Consider the following 13,765-nt stretch of genomic DNA (forward strand, 5'->3'; position numbering starts at 1 on the left):
CCTCATAGCATAGAGTGGAGCCCATAACATAAGCCTATCACTTTTACACTATTTGTTGCGGTCAAAAGTGATTTTCTTTTCATGAATGTGTTACTAGTTGTCACACGCATCCATGCCATCGTTGTCCCACTCGAGCTGCCACACTCTGCTAAACAGATGTTATGCTGATATGTGTTTTGCCAAGTCCCGGAAAAGACCTGCTGTGATTGGCCAGTACAGTCACTTTGATTGGCAGTTGTGCCGAATGCTCACCCCAGAACATGATTTATGAGACTGTGGCGGCTTGTGTGGTACAACCAAGGCATGGATGTGTTTGTATTGACAACTAGTAACACATTCATGGAAGAAAAACATGTTTTACCGCAACAAATAGTGTAAATGTGATAGCCCTCATGGCCACTCTATGCCATGAGGGCTGCTGGGTTCTGCTGGAAACTGAACAACAGGCACATTTTTGCCTAATAGACCCCATGGACTGTAATTTGGGATCAATATAAGTAGGAAAATTAGCATATATATTATTTAGTCTGGAGCTGTCCTTTAATTCGGAATACAAAAGCATTGGCAACAGAGGAGAGGAGAGTGAGAGAGGAGAGGAGAAGAGAGTGAAGGAGAGAGTAGGGGAGAGGAAAGGAGAGGAGAGGAGTTTTACCTGGCTCTCCTTTCTCTCCTTTGGGACCCAGCCAGCCGTTTCTCCCCGCCACTCCCGCCTCTCCCGGTCGGCCATCTTGGCCTCCACACGTGTCCTGCGATTGGCTGGCGGTAAGGAGTAAAGCCACGCCCACCACCAGACCGGCAGGCCAATAATAATGTCCTGTCATGGCTTCTAACACGGACAACACAATCATAATGGAAATAGTAATGAATGATAAGTTACACAATGTCAAAAAAAGATTTGTCATCCATTAAAATCAAGTATTTAAGTATTATAGAAATGATGACAAAAAAGAAAAAACCTAACCAGGGGATTTTGAGTGCTAAGACAACAATAAAAAAGAGAATTACTAGTTCTATAAAGTAACACATAATTACCAAATATAAGTCATTATGCAGAATGCCCCAGTTCACCATAATTTTATTGTATTATAATAAATAACACATTCATTTCTTATGAAAATACATAATTCAACACTTCATGTTTGGTATTTAATAATAACATGCTAAAACATGCAGTTATCAGTAACCAAAGCCGTCAAATAAGTGTAAGTACAATACATGCACTGTATATGAAAAAAGTACAGTACTTGAGTAAATATATTGGCAGTAAACTGATCATTAACAACACTGTATCGGTCATTAATGCTCCATAATAATTGTGTAATTATTAGAAATGTTACCAGAATGTGTTCAGCAAAGACGTGACTGATGAATCTTGACCGTCTTCTTTGGTGAAACAGAAACTCTCTCTCTCTCTCTCTCTCTCTCTCTCTGCCATGCAAACACATGCATGCACACGCACGCACGCACGCACGCACGCACGCACACTGCAGTGTCAGCATGGAAGTGAAACTTGACAGCTCATGTTGTCTAGCAGTGAATTAAAACGTTTAAATTAAAAGTGTGATAACGTTTTTGTCCAGGAATCCAATCTACCATGTAACTCAGAGTGTACAAATGGAACCACATGGACCCATTTTGGTTTGCTGTTGAATTGCTCTGCTGTTCTTGTTTGTGTGTTTGGCGCCACCTCTTGTTAATCCGTTGTCACTACAGTGTCTGTCTATGTTCTGTTAGAACCAGGGTTCCCACACATTTTTACCAATGAACTTCCAAAACTGTTCCAGAATATTTAACCAAATTTCCAGGCCTATTTAACAATCATTCAGCACAATAATGATTCTCTTACTCCTATGTGCCATGCCCAAAGACAGGCAGTGTAGAGGGGAAAAAAAACAAATGGTATTGTATAATTCTATTCCAAATTGGGTTGATGTCACGTGACAAAGGAACAGATCTACAAGCTAACTATGTGTCACGCTGCAGCATCACACAGCCCAAGAATTATTGTTCATCTTGGTAACCTGCGTTTTGCACTGTTCATTCAATCCTTTGTATGTGTGGCATAGTGGTATAATTTAAGGTAATTGCCAGACAACGCCACCGGTTGAATTGCGCCACCGGAAATAGTTATAATAGAATTATCTAATTTAAACACCTTGCTTTTCAAAGGAACACACAAGTTCGTTCTTACAAGAATAAGGCAGGCAGAAACATGGCTCAGATATAAAAATACATAATCTTTATTTATACAGTTGTCACTAATAATAATAAAATCTCATTCATTGAATAATAAAAGTTGTTCACTCCAGAGGGTGAGACATAAAACAGTTAGACTGGAGGGTTGCAGATAATATGGATAACTAACCTCATAACCCAAATAAATACATCAAGCCCACTTAGGAAATAACAAACGGACATACAATATTAGTATGGTCCACATTAGTGTAGAGCCAGCAAGGGAGGGATCTGATTGGCTCGGTTCCGTGGCCAGTGGGCCATTTCAATGGAATGTGGTCAGTGATATACTGTACATGAAGCAAAGTCTTCGGCCCTGAAATAGCAAGTGGTCGTGTTAAAATACTATTTAATAATACCTATATTCAAAGAGACAGCAGAGAGATGAACAGTGAACCTACCACTTTAACTCAGGCGGCACACACAATGTATGTCCTGTCCGCGCAGCGGCCCCCAGGTAGTTAGTAAACTAGAAAGGCAAAACAATGCCCAATGTTTAACCTGGTGAAAACACCGAACGAACATATACTGTGGAGAGGGAGGACTGCCAACATACCTGATGTGCGTGGCAATAGCTCACCGTACAACAGAGCAGCTCCAGACAGTGTTTGTAGCACAATACTAGAAAGACAACAAACAATCACGGTCAAAGTCAAGTCCACTACGCAGCATATACTGGCAATTGCTTAGCAGCAAGACAGAGACACATACCTGCACTGAGTAAAACGAAGGCACCGCTGTAGCCCAACGGCCAGCATTACTTTAGAAGACACTGTTAGTGTTTGCTGAGTAGGCCTACACACGACCAGCGTGGCAGCAGGTGAACAGAGACAGACAGCTGGAGTTGTGCAGCCTATATACTGTTAGCAATCAGCCCACTGATGAGTGGGCGGAAGATGGACCGTGGGAACCAACGCCCATCCTGCTTGTGGGATATGTATTTCAATAACTTTAGCAAAACATACATCTTCTTTTTTGTACACTTAATTATGAAATAGCAACCTCATATTATCTTGAAAGATGCTTTGATGATGTCATCATGATGATGATGTTATATATATATATATATATATATATATATATATATATATATATATGTAACAGAGGTGATCTGAACCTCCCCACCCAGCTTTGGACCCGGGTCTCCCGCGTGAAAGTCCAATATCTTAACCATTACTCCAAAGGGATATCCCTATGGAACCAGGGCAGATACTAGACTTTTGAGGCTTCAGGCTGGGGCTGTGACTCTCTCCGCCTCACAAAACTGAAAACAGTACTTGCACCTTGGTCTTAAACGATAATAAATGTAACTTTTTTTCCATTGATCATCATCATGATCAACTGGATTATGGGTGTTTCACAGCTTTCACAAAAGTGCGCGTGGACCAGAGCAGTGTTCATGTTCTCCACTAAACCAGGGCTTCTCCCCTGTTCTCAACCTTGTGGCTGCTGCAGCACAACTGTTCCTGAAAGCCAGCAGTCAGCAGGCCACAGATGGGCTCTTAACTCCAGAAACAGTAATTGAGCGGTTCTGTTTGATCACTGATCAACTTTAAGAGGGGTTGTTGCCACTTCTGCCTTGGGAATGGGTGTAGATTCTCCAGGAATGAATATGGTTGTTCACTATGGTCCACCAAGCGGGCCCCCCATGAATGTTCTTCATAAGGGGAGGGGGTTCAACCCATTTAGACTGGGAACGCATTATTAAGCATTATTTCTTGCTATAACTATTGAAAAATAGCAGATATACCCCCATTTGTGCAAGTCTTTGAATATTTCAAATCCTACTTGTTGTTTTGAAAAACCTATGTTTCTATGTCAGTGGTGCTGAACCTTTTTCATGTGAAGGACCCCCAAAATGACATGTATTTGGCGGGGTCATGCTCAAGCTCCCTCAGCCCTATGTTCCCTTAGCCCTATGTTCCCTCAACCCTATGTTCCCTCAGCCCTATGTTCCCTCACTCCCTAACAATTTATTATACCCTATGTTCCCTCAACCCTATGTTTCCCCCAGCCCTATGTTCCCTCAATTCCAACATAGACCCTATCAGCCCTATGTTCCCTCAACCCAAAAATAGACTGTTGTGGAAATTGAACATTTCCTCGGTGAGAGAATGAAGAGTTAGACCCTGATATGTCTATAACAGATTTATTCAATACAACAGATGACAATAAGAGTAATATGACAATAATTCCTATGTAATACAATAATGAGAAAATGAGAGTAAAGAATAGAAAGAAGAAAGGCGAAAGGAAAAAGAGATGAAAGAAGGACAGATGGACAGGGTCCAGTTGTCTCGGAAGGCAACGGGAGTCTGACACCGATCTGGATGTTGAGGCAGCTTAAATACAGATACTGCAAGGATACATACACATTGTTAAGATAATTCTGAGGACTGCCATTCCTTCTGTCTGACCAAAAGATTTGTTCTCTCAACACTTGAGTATGGAAGGTCACTTCTGCCTAACTATGAAATGTGCTGCTCAACGCTCAGCGACTGAGAGCGGCGACACTACCCTGACCAATGCTGCATGAACATGTGTTCCAGTCTTATCGACTGAGAATGGAAGGCCCTCTGCTCTACGCCGTAGTGTGTAGTCACTACCCTAGCCAGAATACTGACGCCTGATATAAGAAACATTCTTCTTGCGTTCATAACACCTTAACTTGTCGTCTTGCTGTCTGGGTCTGCCGCTTGCCTACAGGGGAATAGCTAGTGAACTTGACCTTACTGTATGAGCGTGCTGCTGCATAACTACGTGTACACAGTACACTGAGGCCTAATCTCATAAGACATATTATCATACTCATTTACTTGCTCTTGCTTACATATTACATTCATAACATCAGCATACAGTCATATATTAACATCATGAATATATATCATATATTAATTATAACCGAAGTAAGATGAATATTAAATATATAATAAATATCAATAATCGATAACTCAATAATCGATAGATCAATAGCCTGAAAGGGAATATAAATTGTATTTCCATAACATAGACCCTATGTTCCCTCAGCCCAAAATAGATGCCATGGCATTGGTCTGACATCTCATTGTTCCGATGTCCCATTAAGGGCGTCTTACTGGGCAAGGTCGTGCCATCTGTCTTGACCACCAGTCTTGGCCATATATGGATTCTGTTGGTGTGGTTCCCCTAACAGGGCATCATCTGGGAATACCCATATGTGAACTTTTAATTTATGTTATCCTTTATTAATATATATCGGACCAGTTACCCATATATGGAGATCCCTGTTACCCATGCATTCACAGATATGGCCTTAATAACCAGTAAGACTCCCTAATTGGGAGATAAGCGACTGTCAGGTCGCAGCGTGATTTTAGGCCTAAATATGTAGGAGCAGTGTCCAAAAATGTGTTTGAAAAAATCGGCCTGATGGTGGCGCTATATGGGACAGATGCATGTTGATGAGATGAGTGTAGACATAGTGTGTACTGATTTGCGTGATTTGAGGGCAAAATCTGTAGGAGCAGTGTCCAAAACTGTGTTTGAAAAAATCGGCCTGATGGTGGCGCTATATAGACCGGTTTCTTGTTTACAAACATTGAGACTAAATGCACAGCTGAATGTATCATGTAATCAATTCCCACCAATCCCCAAACCTGTTGTTTTGGGGAGCGCTGCATGGTTTCTATTTATTGGCTAATTTTGGTACCGACCCATCAGTGTGACTTGGACCAGAAACCCGTCTATGGGACAGATCCATGTTGAAGACACGAGTGTAGACATACTGTGTACCGATTTGCCTGATTTTAGGGCAAAATGTGTAGGAGTAGTGTCCAAAAATGTGTTATTAAAAATCGGCCTGAAGGTGGCGCTAAATGGGACAGATCCATGTTGATGACATGAGTGTAGAGCAAGTGTGTACCGATTTTTGTGATTTTAGGGCAACATTTTTAGGAGCAGTGTCCAAAAATGTATTTAAAAAAAATTGGCCTGATGGAGGCGCTCTATGGGACAGATCCATGTTGATGACATGAGTGTAGACATACTGTGTACCGATTTGTGTGATTTTGGGGAAAATATTGTAGGAGCAGTGTCCAAAAATGTGTTTTGCAAGAATCGGCCTCATGGTGGCGCTAGAAGAGGGCCATGTGAGAATTGAGGGGTGGAGGTAGTGGTTTGGCAGTCAAGGAGTGTGCAGACGCGCGGGTCCCGGTCGCTCGTAGGCCTTGTTACGGCATTTTATGTGCGCTGCAGTGGCGGGGGTCCTCCACTAGGAACCACTTTTGCAACCACTTTTGCATCCGTTCTGTAGCACCAGGAGTTGGTGGTCCCCGGGAATTCCCCGTGAGCAGCCCTGTTGGGGTGGTTATTTGTTTTTTTACTTTTTGGCAGGCGGCGGCAGGGGGTCCCTGGGGGTCCCTGGAGCTCAGGGGTGGAGGTTGTGGTTTGGCTGCCAAGGAGTGTGTGTGCAAAGTTTGGCATGGATAGGGGCAACGATGGCGGAGATATGAGTAGGGCAAAAGTGTGACGTGATGTGTGACGGACAGACGGACTGTCTGACGGACTAACAGATAGCCAGTGGAGGTTTTGATAGTAACTGCGACCTGACGGTGGCTATTAGCCTTCTTTCTGTGTTAAATACAAAGTTATTTTAATCAGTTCTAACCAAAACGGATAATCCCTTGCAACATGATGTACACGTGTAAGTATCCCCAGAACATGTGCTTTCAACAGTGCATGTATAATTTGATGTTGTGGTTACCATCAACACAGGTGTAAAGAAAAATGTGTGGGCTGAGGGAACATAGGGCCTATTAGGGGACTGCCCATAAGTCTGACATCTCTTTAGTCCAGCAGGGTTAGGTTTAGGCATAGTTTTACTGACGTTAGGGTTATCATTCACCAGGTTAACATTAACCAGGTTAGCATTCACCAGTGTCATCAGGTTAGCATTCTTCAGGTCAACATTCACCAGGTTAGCATTCACCAGCATCGGCAGGTCAGCATTCACAAGGTTAGCATTCACCAGCATTCAAAAGGTTAGCATTCACCAGTGTCGGCAGGTCAGCATTCACGGGTTAGCACTCACCAGCGTTGGCAGGTCAGCATTCACCAGGTTAGTATTCGCCAGGTTAGCATTCAACAGCGTCGGCAGGTTAGCATTCACCAGGTTAGCATTCACCAGCATCGGACGAATGGGGCGTCAGAACAATGAGACGTCGGAAACAATGCCATGGGGGACTGAGATTTTTGGTCTGAGGGAACATAGGGCTGAGGGAACATAGGGTCCTATTTTGGGATGAGGGAACATAGGGCTGAGGGAACATAGGGCTGAGGGAACATAGGGCTGAGGGAACATAAGGCTGAGGGAACATAGGGCTGAGGGAGCTTGAGCATGGACCATATTTGGCCACGGACCCCCATCTCAAAATATTTAGTTCCAGGGACCCCCCAGAAGCAAAATTTGAGTTACAAATGTTTGCTTAAAAATACATAATTATATTCAAAGATTTGCACACATTTTCACAACACAAAATAGCAGATCTACAAGCTTGTGAGCTTGTATATCTGCTATTTTTCAATAGCTAAAATATAAAATACTTAAGGCCCCTCCACCTTGGGCCCTAGCAACTCACTCCCACTTTTTTATTTGTCCGATAAAGAAACCTGCCATCGGGCAAAATTGATGCAACTCTTTGATGGAGAGAAAAGCCATGCAATATCCTCTATTCATTCATGCTGTGATTTCTGTGCTTCCTCATGTGAATGCGATCCTATGTGTGATGGAAAACCCAGCCAGATTAAACGGTTTACAGGAAAGGAGCTAGCTAGCAGACAACAAACTGTTAGTGAGAGGCAAAAACAATTATTGATTGCAAAGTTGGAGGATATGGTACATGATTTGAACCAACCAAGGGTTTTGTGGTGGGTTGGCTGTGTACAGCACAGTGTACAGCACAGATGACACACGCACGCACACGCACACACACACACACACACACACACACACACACACACACACACACACACAGGTGCTGCCGGAGCACAAACAAACAACCACGTCAAACTTTACAAACTTGCCCAAACTGGTTTGTGTTTCAACTATATACACAAAGCCAATATATTGCAGCGACAGAATCCATCTGAAGTTGCTCAGAGAGCGTTTGTTATGTGTTACGTCTTCGTGTTAGTCCTACTATCCGTGCGTTGCTGTTACTCAAACCAGTCTTACCACCGAGAGATCACTCTCAACATACAGAGCCAATACGCAACCTATTCAACTCTGCTAAACAACAGCCGAGCTACTCCACCAACAACGAGCCTTACAAGCTCGACAGGAAGAAAAGAGAGAACAAGCCGACCATTTCGGGTGATCCTCTCCTTAACAACAACTCTCCTGTTGGCTGGTGATATCCAGCCAAACCCAGGACCTCACTTGATCGACGACGGCAGGCTGCTTCCCCCCTCGATGTAATGACTGCACGGTCCATTCCTGGCGGGGCTGTGCCGGGGGTGAGTGGCGGCGGGGGACACCATCAAATGCGGGGAGCCGATGGCAGGAGAGGGGGTGCCCTGGCAGTAATGTCCATAATCTCCACGCCGGGAGTGGATGCTCTTGGAGTTGGGCAGTCTTCGCTGCTTGAGGCGCAGAATGCGCATGCAGTTCCACCCGTATCTGTGGCTGCTGTGACGGCGGACGACGGGGGACGCTTGCTGTGTCCACAGAGGGCCGTGGCTGCTCTTGGTGCGGCGCGGTCTTCACCGTTGGAAGAGCCGGGGGTGCGGGCCGCGGCTCGGCCTGTGTCTGTGGCCGCGGAGGTGATCGGCGCCGGCGGTAGACGCGTGTTTCCACAGAAAGCCGGCGGTGGTGGTGACGAATACCAAACAACCACTGCGACATCTCAAATTGCATCTGCGGCCACGGAGGTGATCGGCGCCGGCGGTGGACGCTTGTGTCTACTGATAGCCAGCGGTGGTAGTGAGTACCAAACAACGGGAAGTACCACTGCGACATCTTCTCAACGTCCCAAGAAACAAACGTTAAAGGGACTAAAACCAGCGACCAAGAAATACCGTATGACAAAAATGTTCAAAACTTTTAATCGTGTAAAAATAATCTGGGACCCTCTGTCCAAACCAAAGGGGCTACTGGGTGGACATTTGAACATCCGCAGCGCCCGTGCAAAGCAAACTCAACTGGAACACTTTGCTGTCTCACTCTAACCTGGACTTTCTAGGCCTTTCAGAAACATGGTTGAGTTCAAAATCATCAGAGGCAGCTATTAATTTTCCTGGATATAACATGTTAGAAGGGATAGAATGGGGGTGAAAAGGGCGGGTGGAGTATTAATATATGTTAGAAACACAATTGGATGTAGCGTCATCGAATGGTCACACCATGAAATGGATTTTGACAGTTTGTTTTATGAGCACCTACAGACCATGCTCAAAGAATGTGACAGCAAAAAGGAAATCATACTTATTTCCTGTGGAAATAAGCTTAGTCTTTTCATGGATCTCCTTTTAGTAGACCTTGTACCAGTGAACTGTACCGTCATGAAACTACCTTTTCCTATGCAAACTTCTAATAAAGTCTTCAATCAAATCAAACCAATGATTCGTGAAATAGTCATGCTTCCTTGAGCTGTGTAGTGATTTTTATTGGATGGAAGATGGTGTCTCACACAATGCAAGACAATACTATGTAGCAAGCTGTGCATAACGGTAGTGTCAATATTACTTTTTCATAGCATGGAAAGCAGTTGCAGATCCAGAAATTGCAATCAGCATGTTTACGAAGGAACTGCTGCACGCCAAGCGCCACGAAAGGGCAATCCATTTGACCTTGGATGTCACTGAAGAACCACACCAGCAGGTTGCAGACCTTGTGACCTTTTACAAAGAACCAGGGAGGGTGTGGGCAGCACCGTTCAAATGCAGACTGCAAGGTATGTGATCATTTGAAATTGTACATCACTGTTTTCGTGTATGGAAAGTGTGGAAAAGTGGATTTTCATTTCATACTTTTCCAGGTCTTACTATTGTGCCTGTCAGGTCGCAGTTACCACCAAAACCTCCACCGGCTGTCTGTCAGTCAGTCTGTCCGTCACACGCGTCTGCCTCGGCGGCGCCGAGAGAGACGTCAACATGAATCTGTCCCATATAGCGCCACCATCAGTCCCATTTTTTCAAACACATTTTTGGACACTGCTCCAACAGATTTTGCCCAAAAATCACGCAAATCGGTACACAGTATGTCTACACTCATGTCTTCAACATGGATCTGTCCCATATAGCGCCACCATCAGGCAGATTTTTTTCAAACATTTTTGGACACTGCCCCAACAGATTTTGCCCTAAAATCACGCAAATCGGTACACAGTATGTCTACACACTCATGTCATCAACATGGATCTGTCCCATATAGCGCCACCATCAGGCTGATCTTTTCAAACATATTTTTGTACACTGCTATTACACATTTTGCCCTAAAATCACGCTGCGACCTGACGGTCGCTTATCTCCCGATTAGGGAGTCTTACTGGTTCTAAAATATAAAATTAAGAATAAAAACAGAGTGTAAGAGTGCAACCACAGTCTACTAATGTTCCAGTAAAACTACAGTCTTTTATTATTGTACATGTTAACTGAACTGTGAATGAAGGGTTTATTTGGTGTTTTTAAAATCAGGTGATAACGCAGTTGGAACCGGGGTGAATATGCCCTCTCCTCGGCTATTCACAGGGTGAAATATGGCTTCCAATTTGATGATGGTAAGTTACAGGACAAGACGAGTTTATTTACAGAATGTGACTTTGTTCCTTAAAAGCTATTCAACAACCATACATGTAACTTTCAATATTTTTTTCTTTCACTGTTTTTCATTACATATAGATTAGCCTAATTGCTTTGCATTTGTATCATGATCATGTATTGCTTTGCTTACTGGCCACCTTGTTCTATAAGTCAAATATTTCTTTGCATTTTGATGTATGATGTATCACCTTGCTCATTGTAAATCGTCTGGATTAAGAGCTTCTGCTTAATGCTTAAATTATTGTTCTAAATTGTCCCTGCACCAGAGCTAACATTTATCTCTTGTCGTATTTTAGGGGAAGGAGTAACCAAATTGTTTGAGGGCGAAGAGGACCATCTCGTACCATCGACGGCTGCCGCCCTACTAGACAGCGAATTGTTTGTCATGGTTGGAAGGATCTTGGGTCACAGTCTCAAGCTCTGTCCACACCGGCGAATTAGCGAAAGCGACGTGAATAAGCGAACCAAAAAGGCGAAGAATTCGCCATTCGCCGTTTTCCATACACACCAAAAAGCGACGCGAATATGCGTATGATATTCGCTTAATTCGGCTAAAAACGAGGGGGCGATATCTGCCTGCATAGCCACAGGAGAAAGGAGAAGAAAGGAGAGAGAGGAGAGGAGAGAGGAGAACGGAGACAGGGAAACAAATAAAACAATGGAAACTATATCCTCAAGTGATGATGAGACCTGGCCGTGGTTGTTAGCCTAATAAATAAGAAAAAGAACAGAAGAGACAAGTGACAACACGCGTAACGTTCTCCGTTCCCCCTCCCCTCAGCTCCGGCCGGGGGCAGAGTAGACAGGGTCGGTCAGTGTTTTATAGCCGGGTCGGAGTGGCCGCATCACCTCGGAATACGGGGCTGTCAATCATTATGTGTATTACCCGAGAGGACCCAAGAGGACCCGTATTGTGTGTGTACTTTCTGCTTTTTTTATGCAAACTGTAAAGCAATCAATCAATGTGTGTGTGCGCGCGCTGACGTGCGCTATAAGGAACGAACTACTGGAGTTCTGTTTAACGTGTCGTGTGTGCTGTGTTTAGGATGGCCTGACCTAGGATCATGGTCTGTTAGCCGTGAGGCAGCGAGATGAATGGCTCATTGGCTGTGTAACAGTGAGATGATAATGCTGGTCTAGGATCAGTTTAACAGCAGGGGGAAAAGATATTGGTGCGTGCGTAATGCATGCGTGATGCGTAGCCTGCTGCCAGGATGATGCAGCCACGACCGCGTACAAGTTAAACCATGACTTTACTCTCTGTAGTTAGAAAATAGCCTAAAAGTATTCCTTTTAATCTCTGGCTTTTGTTTCGATCTTAATATTATAGATTCCTTAGCCTTCTTCTGCCTGTCAATCAGTTAACAGCGCACGCTGCACGGCTGCAGTGAGTTAGTACATGAAAGAGGGTTTTAACAATGATTAAATGGTCGGGTCTCTCGGAAATAAAAGGATTTCGGTCTGTAAAAAAAGACAGTCAGTGTAAAGTAACTAAAAGTAGCCTACATTTACTTGAGTAGCCTGTACTTGTAGGTATTTGTACTTGAGTCGAATTTCCAGTACTTTCCTTCTAATCGACTCATTTCGGATCCTATTGTAGGCTATTTAATACCCAGCGATTTATTTTTAAACATTAGTCTTTTTGCAGATATAAAGTAGCCTACAATAACAAACACATAAACCATGCTTTTACCGCTAAGACATTCGAGTAGGCTACTTTTTCCAAACAGCCACGCAGACGAGACACGGAAAAGGAGAACGACGCTGTTCCCCTCGGCCTCAATGTAACGTGAAGGTCCCTCCACCATTCTCTCTCTCTCTCTCTTGAAATAGGGTAGAGTGAGCTTACTTTGATACAGAGAGAGAGAGGAATTCGCCTTTGAACGTTCGCTAAATTCGACACAAGGGCGAATAAAAAACAGACGCCTTTTCGCTTTTTTTAAATTCGCGTTTGGTGTGGATGCTTCCATTGACTTTATAAGGTTTTAAACAAAAGGCGAATTATACGCTAATTCGCTATTCGCCAATTCGCCGGCGGTGTGTACGAAGCTTAATTCACGGGGGGCCTAGGCTAGCAGGTTTGAGCCCTGCCATCGTCCATGTGGTCTGCGGAGGGAAAGCAGATACGGCAGCTCCTCTCCTGCAATTGGATGATGTTGCCGACCTGGACTACAGGCAGACCATAAAGGAGGTGGGTTTAGCTATTTTTATTGAAAAATATAAATAAATACCCAACCCATTTCCCTGAACAACCTCATGCTAACCCGATCGATAACTTCCTATCTTTTGACCCAACGATCAAGGAAGCTATTTCGGTATTATATGATGACATTTCTAATTTGAAGTCTGCACCCTGTGATAAGATAATAGCAGACTGGGAACGGGATTTGGGTGTGACACTAACGGAAGAAAAGTGGGACTTGATCTTCTCCTATATACACAAGTCTTCTCTCTGTGCGCGACACTGTTTGATACAGTTTAAAATGGTCCATAGGGCTCATATTTCTAAGGCCAAGTTGGCTAATATTTATCCGGATGTGGCTTCCACTTGCGACAGGTGCAGGGGTGACGACGCAACCCTCCTCCACCAATATTGGGCATGCCCTCAATTGCAACCATTCTGGGAAAATGTATTTAGTACTTATCCACTATTACAGCGTGATCTGAACCCAGACCCTTGGCCTTATTTGGCACTTCCAGTGGGGACGATCTCCCCTTCACATACGCAGAGAGT

General features: G+C 43.9%; 1 protein-coding gene across 1 annotated transcript in view; it reads right to left on the reverse strand.

Moving 5' to 3' along the window:
* Positions 1-1,413, reverse strand: part of LOC308284001 (complement C1q tumor necrosis factor-related protein 5-like) — a 7,206-nt gene extending 5,793 nt beyond the window's left edge. Inside the window, exons 1-2 of the mRNA XM_080724523.1 lie at positions 1,338-1,413; positions 653-826 (exon numbers count right to left, since the gene is read on the reverse strand). Of these exons, the coding sequence (XP_080580649.1) occupies positions 653-821 (169 nt within the window). The 5' untranslated portion in view covers positions 822-826; positions 1,338-1,413. The remainder of the gene's footprint in view (positions 1-652; positions 827-1,337) is intronic.
* Between the last annotated feature and the right edge of the window lie 12,352 nt (positions 1,414-13,765).

This window comes from Nannobrachium achirus (genome assembly GCF_963921795.1).
Source record: "Nannobrachium achirus genome assembly, chromosome: 1".
Lineage (NCBI taxonomy): Eukaryota > Metazoa > Chordata > Actinopteri > Myctophiformes > Myctophidae > Nannobrachium > Nannobrachium achirus.